Below are 14000 nucleotides of genomic sequence, written 5' to 3' on the forward strand. Positions count from 1 at the left end.
ATATGTAATAGATTTTTGAACATCTCTGATTATAATATTGTTTGATAATATTTTATTACAATAGTAGTTAACAGTAGGTATTTCATTATTTCTATGAAGAAGAAATAGCGAAATTTCTTAATAGAAAAAATAAGATGGGCAATATATATATATATTACATAAACGATGAGGGATGCACAAGAAATTGTATACCTGTTCTGTTGTGAAATGGAGCATCAGTATAGAATAACTCATTACTTTGTTTATTTATCCAAAAAAAAAAAAAAAATACATTATGAAATAGCCATGACGTATCAAGGAAGAAAGGGGAATCGACAGTTTACTACAAAATACATATTGTATTTTTGTGTTAGTGAGGTAACTCCGTGTTCTTTGTCTCTTGTATTTACCTTTATTCTTTGTTTCCAGCCCCCCCCCCCTTTCATCCCTGTAATGTGAGCACCTTCTACTAGTAATTTATACATAAAACATGGTGTAAGTAGTGGCCCCAGGGGGGTTTTTATAATATGGAATCAAAAAATCAGCATTTAACTTAAAACAGTGTTTACTGCAATAAAATAAATCAAAAACAAAGTTTCGTATGAAGAAAAAACAAATATTTACAGATTAATTATTCATGATGATTTCAAGAACATTTAGTTGTTATGAATCCTAAAAGATATTTTTGCGTGTATATTTTTCCCCATGTGGGTTTCTTTCTATAATTGAAAGTCATAATAAAATCATAGTTTTTTGTAAATAACTCATAAATATATATATTTGATTTCAGCGGAGACTGGATGCAGTCAACTATAAATTATCTCCAAATAGAAAATATATTCTTTTATCTCATAATATTAAGAAGGTAAGAAATTTATTTATAATTTTCTTTTAAAGTTATATTTATATGTTTGGCTCCTATATAAGAACACAGTAGTAAATATCAACAATTCTAATGTCAGATGTTAATTTCTGCTTGTACATAAATGAGATTAAAAGCAAATATATTTGTACCTGGCTTGTTGACATTTCGTACATCAGATTCATATTCTGCCTACTCATTCTTATTAAATCAGTTGGTCTCTTTAATTCATGAAAACATTATTTTACTAACATGATCCTTTTCCCAGATTTGCTATATCATAAATTTATACTTAGAAAGTTTGAAAAAAAAAAAAAAAACTTAGCAAATTCAATTCATCAATGCATTTTTCTATTTATAATTCATACAATTTTACTAAATTTTGTATTAAAAAATCCTTAATTTTTGAAATATTTTTTTTTTAAATACTTCAACAAGAAAACATGAAGAAAAAAAAAAGTTTTTACATATTCGTTTCGTAGATAAAAACATTTTTTTTATACGTATAAATGGTTTTCAACGATAGTAACCCTAGGTTTTTTATTTCTTTTTTGTATGTCATATATATTTTGACATTAAAATAAAACTTAAAACTTCACAAAATATTATTAAATTTCGTTTGGGTTTCGAAAGTATTCGTTTTTTGTTTTTGAGAGAGAGAAGAATCCTTTCTTATTTATAAAAAAAAACTTATTCAATATACATGCATATGTGATAGGGATAGAAGGGTACGCTAAATTGAACTCACGGCTTGTTACAAACCGCAGTACATCCTTGAATGTACGCTGTTCGAAACGGTATAATTGCAAATTATATACTTTTTGAAATAGATTATTGTCTTCTTTTCTTTCAAAAAGATCGATATTTTATTTTCTTATAATTGATTTTCTGTGGTAATAAATTACTCATCGATTAACTTCTTTAAAAAAAAAGTTTAGTTAAAATATACACACAGTGTATGTAATACTATTATTCATGAATTTATTTTTTTCTTTAAAAAAAGATCAGCTTGTCTATATTTTTTGTTAATAAAAAAGTTTGATTTGTAGTCACAATATTGCCAGCTGTCAAAAGATTATTTCCCTTGATACAGATGTATCTGTAGGGGCTAGGTATCGTGAAGCTGACTTGGAAACATTGTGAAATTTAATTAAATTATCACTCCAACATTTCTCTAGTTGTTTTGTTTTTTTATAATTGGTATGTATTTTACGATTTTGTAAGACATTACCTATTTTATTTTTTTATAGAAACAAATACAGATATTATTTTTTATTCACCTAAATCTATTTTTTTTTTTTTAAATAACCTAAATTTTATCATATCCAAATAGTTAATATGTGAAATTTGTTTATACGTATTACACACGGAGAATAAAAACGTACCGATCCTTAAGGGTTTAAGGGGCCTACCAAACTGAGCTGCGATACAACCCCATACACTCCAGTCCTAATATAGGATGTGTCCATTTTTAAAACAATCTGAAAAATAAATCAAGTTATATGCATCCAGTCCAATATTCATTAGATATGTTAAAGTCAATTATAGGCGTCAAATTCAAATTTGGTGAAGAAGTACCCTGATATTGCCAACTTTTTTTTAATTGATTAATTTTAGCTATTTCAAATGCAATTTTCGGCTCTTTTAAAGGCTGAATAAAAATGATGGAAAGTGACAATTGATAAAAATCATTCTAGCTTGTTTTTGTGTTGACGGATCAGTAGTAAAAAGAAATCCATTACTTCTCCAATAGATGACTTTAGTAACTCCCGTTCTATAATTGCGATCCGTTTACGCTAGATGGCGTTGGAAAGATAGTATTTCGTACTAAAAAACATGTATGGTAATTGTTGCACTCAGTATAGTTTAAGCAGTTCTCAAAGATACACAATAGCAAAGAGAAAATACGCCCTATCTTACAGTTTTTCTTCTAACAAGGGGAAAGCCCCAGCAGGGCAGAAGGGATTGTGAATAGCATTTATGGTCCGGAAACTGTAACACCCAATAAAAGGGTATTTTTATTTCTTGGACTCCATTTAAGTAATTTGGATGTCGATGATACAACAGTCTCTGGAAGGTCAATTGTAGAAAAAGTTGGTAAAATAATGAAAAATGTAATCACTGTTCTAATTGCCCAGAAGCTAAACATTGGACAAAAAAAGGTAGGGTATAACTTAAACAAGGCTGGATAGAAAAAGAAGCACGATGTATGGGTCCCACAGGAGTTAACAAAAAAAACACCTCATGGACCAAACTTCAACCTAAGAATTACAACAAAATATAACCATCTCTGCAGCGGATGGTGATTGGTGATGAAAAATAGGTCACTTATGACAACATCAAGCATAAACAATCGTGGTCGAAACACGGTGAGCCGGCAAAAACTGACCAAGCAACTTTTACGGCCAGGGAGGCTTTTGTTGGGTGTTTAGTGCGATTGGAAGGATACCATCCACTATGAGCTACTCCTTACGCTCAAAATCTTGATTTGGACATGCTCTATCAACAATTGGACTACCTGAATGAATCAATTGCCCCAAAGCGGCCAGCTTTGACCAAAAGGAGAAAAATTGCGTACCATTGAGACGACACCAGGCCACACACATCGATAGTGATTCGCTCCAAGTGCTATTTTGGGAAGTTTTTATGCCTTTATCTTATAGTTCGGACCTTGTAACTACTAATTATCACCTGTTCCACTCTATGGCAATGATTTTGCCGATTAAAAAGTTTGACTTTCCAGTTTTTTAAAGATAGGGACAAAGGTGTCTATAAGAGAGGTTTTAAATGCCAAGAAGTTATCAAACAAAACGCAACATACTTGACCTATATCGACTCCTTCTAACTATATTAAATAAAGCCTTCAACTTCATGCAAAAATAATGGATTTATTTTTATTAGACTATTATACCATATTTCCTTCAATGCAAAATCATAACTACGTTACTCTAATGGGGTAAAGCTATGTGAAACCATAAACTCCTAACAATACTAGTGTGGGTATAGTTGCAAATTTATAGTCATATACTATCAAACTTAAATATCATGGTTGTTAGAGAATAACATGTATTTCCATACCTATAAATTTCGAGAGAGCAATAAATTACCTCTAATGAAGCATTCATATTTTAAGATCTTACTTACAAAGGCATGAATAGAGGGTACTTTTATGTGTGTTATTATTAATCAAAATCCTTATTTGAAATTAAAATATTGTAGGGTGGCCATGGGACCTTTTACCCTCTGTTAGGTTTGTATCAGTTGGGAACTGAATTGTTTCATATATCAGTTCCCCAAAAAATATTTGATAAGACATGCTTAAATAGTTTAGAGGTTCATAACCTTTCTTGTGCTCTTACCCCTTGATAACATTTACCAAGTTGCAGTCAAAAATATATATATTGTTATTAGACACGGATATGAATTTCAATTCAGCTCGAAGTATAACTCGAGCAATGCCTTTGATATTTTTTCGGCAGCAACTCCTTGGCAAAAGTGTAAATTTCTTGGCTTTGGCGATTCGAAGAGCCACCAATTGGCTGCCATAATTATGTACGTATCTTACAAAAAATCTATAATTAAATTTTGTAAAAAAGCCCTTGGGACGTAATCAAAATTTTTTGTTCGCGTTCACTCATATAGTAATAAATTGACGTATTAACTGATATATTTTTTCAAGTTTCAATTGAGGCTTGAGATGAAAGATTTTTCATATTTTTGAAACCTCCAAAAATCAAGAGGAAATAAATTACAATGATGCAATGGTGTAATTTCTTAGATATAAGTTCAGAAGCACAAGAACACCGTTCCCAAAGAATTCTAGTATAATATTGTATGTAATATGTCCAAAAATTAAAATTATTTTGGTATAAGATACTAAGTTGAAATATGATTGTAATGACTTGTATACTTTAACATAAAAATTGTGACTTAAAATTTGTCTCACTACTAAAATTACATGATGCAGAAATATAACATAACTTTTATTCATGCCCAGATGTGTAAAGTTTGTATTCTATATAAATTTGCTGACTTTTTCAAATCTATCAACTTGTTAACAAGAGTTTAAAAAGTTTAAACAAATATATTTGTATTTTTTTTTTAAGTTCCTTTAATTGATTAGATGAGGGATTGCACTAATTGAGTATAGGTAAACTTTACAGTATTACAATTACTCTATCTAACCTAGAAATTGTCTTTAAAGTGCATATAATAATTTTTCCCAAACACGTTGTCCATTGAACAACGTTACTGCATTTTTTATTTTCAGAATAGCATAATTAACCTTTGACTTGAACATCTCTTTCTATTAATGGAATACGTTACTATTATAAGAGTTTTAAGAGCTCTAATTCAAAACATACGAAAGAGTTATTTCAAAATGAAATTTTGTATCAAAATGAACAATTCATGTAAATAATATCATTTCTAAATTTCCCCATAGTTAAAAACAAAAGGACTTTAGATCTTATCAACACTCGACCCCATTTACAAATGTACTATATCTATAAATTATTAGTTTTAAGGCTGTTAAATATATTTTTGGGTATAAGCGTTGTTAAATTTTAAATTTGCTATTATAATTGAATAGTTTTATTTCAATCCATAGAGATGTATTCCTCTTTTATTAGATTGAAACTGAAATAGAGGAAGAAAAGAGAGAACTTCTGGATCCAAATCACATACATGAGAATTATGGCCTTCTAATGAGAACATACAAAGTCAAAGGTTATTTGAATAAAAAGGGGGACTTTGTGAAACTCTGAGCCCCAAACACAATGAAAAAACATTATATAACTCTATTTTATTCTTTTGTCGATATTAGAAAGGTGTCTGACTCTGCAGATCCAAATACCTGAATGGAAGGCCAGGGAGAAAAAAATGCAGAAGAAAAACTAAATGAACAAAAATTAATTAATGAGCTCAATCCTTTACTCGCAAAGTGGAGTAAGGGAATAGTGGAGGGTATGGGGAAAATTTTGAAGTCTATTTTTGCTCTTGGTCGCTAATATGTTTGAATTTTCAAAATATGGATGGAATAGGTAGTTATTAAAAATACTAATATCTTGAAAGTTACCAACTTATACTTTTTTTTTTTAAATGTATCCTTATGAAAATTTCGATAATTTTCAAATCCCAATCCGTGAGGTACTCCCCGGGATATAGTTTTTTTCTACTCAAATAATTGATTGACACTTCTAATGAGTATAACTTACTTGCTTATTAACGCGTTATTGGTATAAAGTTTATCTGTTTATCATTCAAATGAGAGATATATATTTTTTAAATCCAAAATTTGTACTTGATTATTAATTAGACCCATAACTATGGAGCACCTCCGTCCCTGCATCGGATACTCCGAATATAGTTCTTCAATTGTGACGAAATGAATGTGTTTTGTTAGTATATTTCACAGTATTAAAAATAAACAGAAGATATTACGACAATTGGTTCCAGGGAGACCCAAAGAGAGGGCGGATTTTATCTTCCAGCCCTGCACAGTGTACATAAGCTTAGAATATGTGTTTACGTATTCTTTTGAACAAAGATTCATAAAGGGAGTTTAATCATGATTACCTTTATTAAGAATCATAGCTACACAATTTGACAAGAATATTTATTAGTTCATAAATAAACACCTTTCTTTATTCTTATCGAAAAATCTGATGTATACTAGGAGTTTAAAAAGATTCGTTTGTTTACATGTATTGCGTATAGACCCTTTAAGAAAGAATACGTTCTGCTCATTTGAAAGGGTTTTGACAACTTGCTTTTTTCAGAGTTGAAAGAGAGAATACATAAATAAACTAGATACTTCACGCTATAAAGGATTGACGTTTTTTATAGCCTTCCCTTGCTTTTATGTTGAGTCCTCTGAGCGGAATGATTTATTTTTTTGTACGAAATCGATTTATCAATGTAGTAACATACATGTTTACATTAAGTTACATAATATTACGTAAGTAGTCCATACCTTAAAGATTTAATAGGTATAATTTACATAATATTTAATGAAATTTCTTATTAGCAGAGTTGGTAACATGCTATACACTTGTATTAATGATGACCTCCATTCACTTCGGATACTTTTTTTTTGAGCTTATATTTAAACAAATTTTTATATTAATCCAAGTAAAAAGTTCTGAGTGTGTTTCGCTAGATGTCTTTCGTGATCTATATCTCACAATTATTAAATTGCGTTAAAAAAAAGCTTAAAGTATGCTTAAAGGTTAAGCTCACACTTACAATAATTTCATTTACATGCTTTTGGCTTTGGGTTTGGTGAAGTCAGTTGTACATATATTACAGCATTCCAAAATTGAAGTGCATATGAGACCATTTGATACATTCTTCAGTATCACTACAACTAGTTATACGTCGATCATGTCCAGTCTTAGGACTGTCAGTCTTTGAGACCATTCCTTAGGAGTATCGGTCCTTGGAAACGGTCCTTAACTATCAGTCCTCAGAATTTTTCATACAAATATAGATGTTGTATTGAGCCAAGTAAGATATATTAAATATGTATTAAGATTATTGCACATATCTTGCAAAAAATATTATATTTTCTTTTGTTACTTGGTTATATAATTTATTCCATTATCTAACAAAATAATTAAAAGGTGAAAAAACACCCTCATTCACATCAGGCGGGATCGATTTTACTTTCTTTAAGAACCGACAAGCGGGACTGGACTCGATGGGACTGGACTGGAAAGCGGTCCTCGGTCCTAAATAAGGACAAACACAGCACTAGCTACAACCAAAGTGAAAAAGCAGAGCAGATGGCCAAAAAAAAAGTTGTTTATGGACCCAAACAGTATTTAATGCAACAGCAAAGCGGTGTTTCCAACAATTCCTTTCTGGTAATATGGATGTCGAAAATGAGGCAAGCTGACCAATCATTGAAAATGTCGATGAAATAAGGAAAATCATCGAGATGGGCCGGCATGTGAGCACTATTTCATAGCCCAGGAACTGAAAATTATGCAGAAACCCGTTTGGAACCATCTAAATCCTAATTATCTTAATTTTATTGTCAAAATAAATTGAAACAATTTTAACTTCACTTTACATTCATTTTATTGATATAGATAAATGAGTAGTGATGGAAATCGTGTGTTTTTTAGAATGTTAAAAATAAAGAGAACCTGTATAAAAACTGACAACGCAAGGTTTAGGAATTAGATTTTTATAATTTGACTATGTTTGGTTATAGCATATCATAAAGTTGTTGATTTCATGTCTAGAGATGGAAATATTACCTAAACTGCGGTGAGCATAAAAACAACATATCTGGAATATCTGTTGCCGACAGAAATGACTATGAATTATAGTTCTTTTTGCTTGCTGATATCTTAAAGTTTTAATAATAAGGAGGAATATTTAACAATTAATTATAATAGTTCCTCTGAAAAGATAAGAAATAAGAGGATTTATTCATCCCCTCTCTTTTTTCTAAGAAGAATATTTTCTCTACATTAAGAATCATATTCTTAGAATGCGCACTTGTTAAAGACCATATTTTGCATTTACTAAAGTATAATGTAATTTTTTAAATACGCCTACCGCAATTGTGACAATTTTCCCATCCCTACTTATATACTAAAATATTTATTATACGATCAAACTCTCTGAATGATTATTTTTCCTTTTTTTTCAGCTTTTGAATCGGCTCCATAAGTTATTAATTATGTTTTGATCATATAAATAAATACATCTCAATCCCTTAGAGCAGACTAATATCTATACGTATTCACAAATATTTACATAAAAATGTCTTAGATGTAGAAACTCATGCATAATATCACATCAATTGTCCATTGCTATCATGTTTGTCCATGTACTTTGACAGTCTTATACACCATCTTAAATTACTCATCATTAAGCGTTTCTTAGTTTCCACAAGAGACCATTTGAAGAACTTTTTTCATGAAGTCTATTCCATGATGTCATGTCACATAATTTCCCATCGAAGATGAATTTTCTCTCCATTTGTTGAATTATTTTTTTTCTTTTTTATCAGTGTATGTAACAAAACCCATTTAATGAGTACTCTTGAACACGATCCAAATACTAGTTTTGAAAATGTAAGCACATTTTTTAAGTCAATATTCCATTTCTTCCCTACTTAGGTGTCTTGTTTTACCGACCTGTACATACCCCATACCTTGTTAGGATCTTTCTTAGTTTGAATCTTATTTCCTTTGTTCTCATTACCATGGTTATTACTTCAGTCTTATTTGTATTTATTATTAATACAGTTTTTCTTCCAAAAACTTTTAGCACTTCCATTAATTATAAAATTGATGCTTTTTTTTCTTGCAATGGTTGACATAAATTTCTGTCTTCACTTTCATGTTTGCGACAAATATCACATTTATTCGGTCATTATTAAATAGCATATCAATCAACTCTTCTTGGTCAATTACAAAAAGATAAGCAGACAATCCTTGTCTAATTTCCCTTATGCTAGATTCTACCCTTAATCAAAATCAATGTCCCACGTATCCCAAATTCTTGCGTTTTAATTATTTGATAATGTGAAAAAAAAAAAAAATAACTTGACTGGCTCAAAAAGGTAGTCCCATTATTATGATTATTTTCTTTGTTTTTATTTGTGCCATTCATTTAATTTCAAAATACATCATTATACTATACAACTAAAACTATATAAAAAATACACTGGTGGCCAGGCTTCATAAATTTATAGCAGCATAACATTCGTTACATAAATAATTTTTAAATTAACTACAGCTAAATACTCAATAAAACACGCATCACTTTTCGCAGTATCTATTAAACCATTAATATCAATTTTACCCTGCATTATTTTCGTAAATAAAACCTCCTGGGATTTTGCTAAAATAACATATATTCCTTTCAATGGCTCGTGCCATTAATAAAGGTTAAAAAATCATCCTTTATTGAGCTAAATCTAGTTTTTTATAGGGATATTTGGAGAAGTTCAAGTTGTTAAGAAAAAATTGTCGAGTTTTTTTCTAGTTTGAGATGTAGTCGCTTTTTAAAACTACTAATACCTAAACAAAATTTGTACCTTTCAATTTAAAAATAGAATACATTTAACATTAAAATAATTAATATAAGTAAGTTTATTCATATAAAATTAGTTAATTTAATATATGTATCTATTAAAATAGGAAAAAAAACCACTTTTAATCCTTAATTCATCTTTATAAAGATATTCATCAAACCATATTATAATTAAATGATAATTATGATAAGAAATTTAAATATCTAAATAATAAATCTGTCCATAATAATTAATCATTGGCAAAAAAAAAAATACAGCACAGAAAACTAGCTAACATTTCTTTTTCTTTTTTAATTTTCCTTCCCCTCTTTGTCAGTTGAGATTGGGAGTGTACAAAAAATTAATAGTTGTCTGTTTCTGAGCGACTTTGCATACATATTATCTCTAGAATCGGTTTTCTAACATGTTAATTATTCAGTAATACTAAAGCCAGGTTGAACCCTAAATATTCTAAAATGAATCATTGTATATTATTTTTTTATTTATCTTATTCGACACATATAGCTTCACAAACGTCAATGCATCATATTGTAAGTATTAGAATGTATGTTGAAAAAACAAATAACCGTAAATCAAAATAGTAAACTTACAAATAAGATAATGTTTTAGAGGAGAGGAAATTAGCTTGAATGACGTTCCATTACATCAACTACAAACAGCTACGACAAGAGGGAGATGGAAATCCTGATGTCGATCCTCAATCCAGTTTCATACGCATGCATCAATGATATGTTGAAGATAGTAGAAACGTTAGTTGACAACAGCTTAAGAAAAGTAATTTCATTCTTTAGTTTGGGAACTCCGAGAAAATGACTATCCAAAAATTGCACCTGATTTTCAGCACAAGTAATATCTAACTTATTGGTAGGGAGTACTATGTAAGCCTTAATGTTTTTATTCTTTTAAACTTTGCTGTTTTTAATGAACCACATAATAGATATCGATACGATCCTTAAGGAAAGTAAAAAAGTTAAATGAAAATGACCCCTAAAATTAAAAGTTCACGATGACAATAAGGATTGTGATAACCCTGATGAAGTTTAAGTCAGATAGAGTTTCTACCCCAAAAGTATTGATGTTTTCAAACTCATCTACACAATGTGAAGCTCCTACTATAAAATCCCATCATTTAATAAATCTTGAAAAGGATCAAAAAAGTATGTAATATTTTAAAAGTTATAACCATGAAGATAACGATTCTAAGAACACAAATTTAACTTCATTTTACTATGGAAAAAGTTATATGTCTCATGAATTGATTTGATGAATACTCTTCCCCGTTTTTAGATGTTATAAATTATTCATGCGAAATCTTGATAGATAATGACAAAGGATTGCTATTGAAAAATCTGTTCATACCCGAATCTTCCTATTAATTTCCGATGAGTAAAATAGAATATCAAAATAGAAAATGGATTTGCAGCTGGCTCACAGATAGAGATAGGACTGATCTTGGAGATTCAAGACCCGACTTGGCTTCGGGTACCCAAACTTTGACTAATCATTTAAAAATCTAAGATTTTTCAGATCTTAAAAGAGTTGAAGTATTACCTAAATCTTAATCCTAGATTTAAAAAAAGATACTATCTATATCGAATGTACAAACTATTCACTTTCATAAGATGATTGAAGTAATATCTAAAAGAACAATTGCATTGTTATTCTCCATAGACAAAAATGAGCAATGATGCTTCTTTTCTCATAATCAGTCTTCTGAAAATTGATTGGTTGATTTATAATTAGTCATTTTCAACCAGTGAACAATAATCAAAAATTAAAGAATTATAATTTTATGGTCGGAAAAGTCAGTTTACTACAAACTGATTTTGGGCCTTTTTTCTGTTTATTTTAGAAAGGGTAGGCTTTAAGATTCAATAAATGTAACGACGTGCTCAAAGATATTACAATAATAATTCTAAAAATAACTAATAATTATATGTTAATAGTACTAACATATCTGGATCCGATTTAATTAAGGTCCGAACTTTGCATAAAATGCTTCTAAAAATTGGGTGTATCCGTCTAATTTTGGTTTCGAATATGGATCTAAAAGTTCAGCTACCCCAAATTTATTCGATCTGAACAGACCCGGATCTGGGAAAATATATCCCATATTTAGTTGTAGATTGTCTCTTCGTTTATGCCCTTCCAGTGCTCATTGACGTAGGCCTTCAAAGAGGGGATGGTGTAAGCTCTTGACTCCATTTACAATTAGAATATAAAGTAAAGCAGGCTCCATTCAGGGTTTTAGGGAGGCCACATCGACATGGCCAGAGGTTTTTTTTATTTTTTTTCACCGCCACTGCCAGTTTTGCGTCGGAGAGTTTCTTCTTCATTCTCACTGCTAGGCATGCGCTGCTTGATGTGATGGAATGTGTTCCTAAATATCTTAATCTGGTTATAAATTTCTCTGGAAGATTTTAACGACTCTGAGAAGTGCAGAGATCTCCTCTCTTATGCCTTCCAGTGCTCATTGACGTAGGCAATCAGAGCGGTGTTGTCGGGTGGTGGATAGTGCAGCCCCTCAACTCCATTTAGCGTCCTATCTTTACTTCCCTTAGCACGTTTATTGACCAACAACTCATCAAGGATTCTGTCTGCCAATGTTTATTTTTGTAAAACGAACCCTTCTTATTATTTACAAAACATTGTTAATGAAAGACTTGACCTTTTTGATTAAAGATATAAAACATACATATGAAGCCAACAACAGTATGTTAAGTGATAAAAATGAAATTTAACGTATCATAAAAAGGAACTCTCCCATTTCCATTTAAAACTAAATTAAACTAAATTTAGATATGGCACATGAATCAATGCAAATCAGATATGGCATGGCTCTAATCAAAGAGGCCTCAATATTTTTTGTATGTTCCTCAAAGAGCAAAGATATTTTAAAAAAAGTATGAGATCCGTAAACCCAGAACAGAAAATTAAATAATTCCTAGGCTTATGTGAAAGTGAACAAAGCAAAAGATTGGATATCATTGATAAATTTATGTATGTTTATGGCTGAGTGCATAGCTGTTGTCTGTGAAAGTATGTTTTTTCCGTATTAATCCTAAAAAAAATTATTGTTTAGCAAAGTAGTAACACTGAGACAGATAAGTTCATTGGTTATAGCTGGATTTAAATCATTCGAAAGTTGTGCAGCTCTGATGTCTTTAAGACATGTCCCTCAAGCGCTAAAGTGAGATCTGGATATGTATTAAGGATTATCTAATAACGAAAAAATATTCAACGAGATGGAAATGTACAGTAAATTAACAACAGCTGAAGAAATAATGTTCCTCTCACAAAAGTCCAAAGGCAATGAAGAAACAACAATGATTAAATGTTACAGTCGAATTAACAAGAGACTTAACTCAGGACAATATAACGATCCATTTTCTTGATGGTACTTTAGGTTTTTTAAAAAAGTTTGGCACAGACGATAAAACTCTAATTTCCCAACTACCTAAGTAATTGATAATTCATTCCTATTGCCATTCTCTCCAAAAAAAAGTTAGGATAATGAATCGAAAAATAGCCTCACAAACAGGCAAAAGAATAAAGAATGTTCATTTACTTCGCGGGGAATCCAATCCAACAGAGATCTTAAACTTGACTGAGTCAAGGGCCTAGCATCGATAATGAGCTAGGTATTTGTTGCATCCAATTGTCATGCGATGATGTCATTAACAGGATGATACACCGGCACAGAAAACAAAGATTACACAATGTGCATGCATTTTTATAGAGCAATATTTAATTCTGATTAAAAACCATGTGGCTTCTACATTTGCCAAAAGCTAATTTACTCAAACTTTCCTGCTGGTAGCATGTCGAGGCTAGGGCCTGTAGGACAAGGGCGCTGAATCTTGAAGCCTTCAAGGCTTCCTATTATGAGCATTGGAACTCCAGGACGCCCCAACTTACATTATTATCACCTGACAGAACTTCTGACACTCCATCGATGCCATTATCAAATTCGATGAAGTCTATGTTAAAGATTAGAAATGGTGAGTTATGTGTCATCATCTATAAAAATTTAGTTAATGGAGCTCCCCTGCTTTTCCAAATAAACTTGCTAAAATTCCACATTCAAGTGTCTATTTTTTGTTT

General features: G+C 30.5%; 1 protein-coding gene across 1 annotated transcript in view; it reads left to right on the forward strand.

Annotated features, from left to right (window-relative positions):
* Positions 1-14000, forward strand: part of LOC121130290 (inactive dipeptidyl peptidase 10) — a 463275-nt gene that overhangs the window by 401859 nt on the left and 47416 nt on the right. Inside the window, exon 5 of the mRNA XM_071893684.1 lies at positions 770-844. Within this exon, the coding sequence (XP_071749785.1) occupies positions 770-844 (75 nt within the window). The remainder of the gene's footprint in view (positions 1-769; positions 845-14000) is intronic.

This window comes from Lepeophtheirus salmonis, chromosome Z, assembly GCF_016086655.4.
Source record: "Lepeophtheirus salmonis chromosome Z, UVic_Lsal_1.4, whole genome shotgun sequence".
NCBI lineage: Eukaryota > Metazoa > Arthropoda > Copepoda > Siphonostomatoida > Caligidae > Lepeophtheirus > Lepeophtheirus salmonis.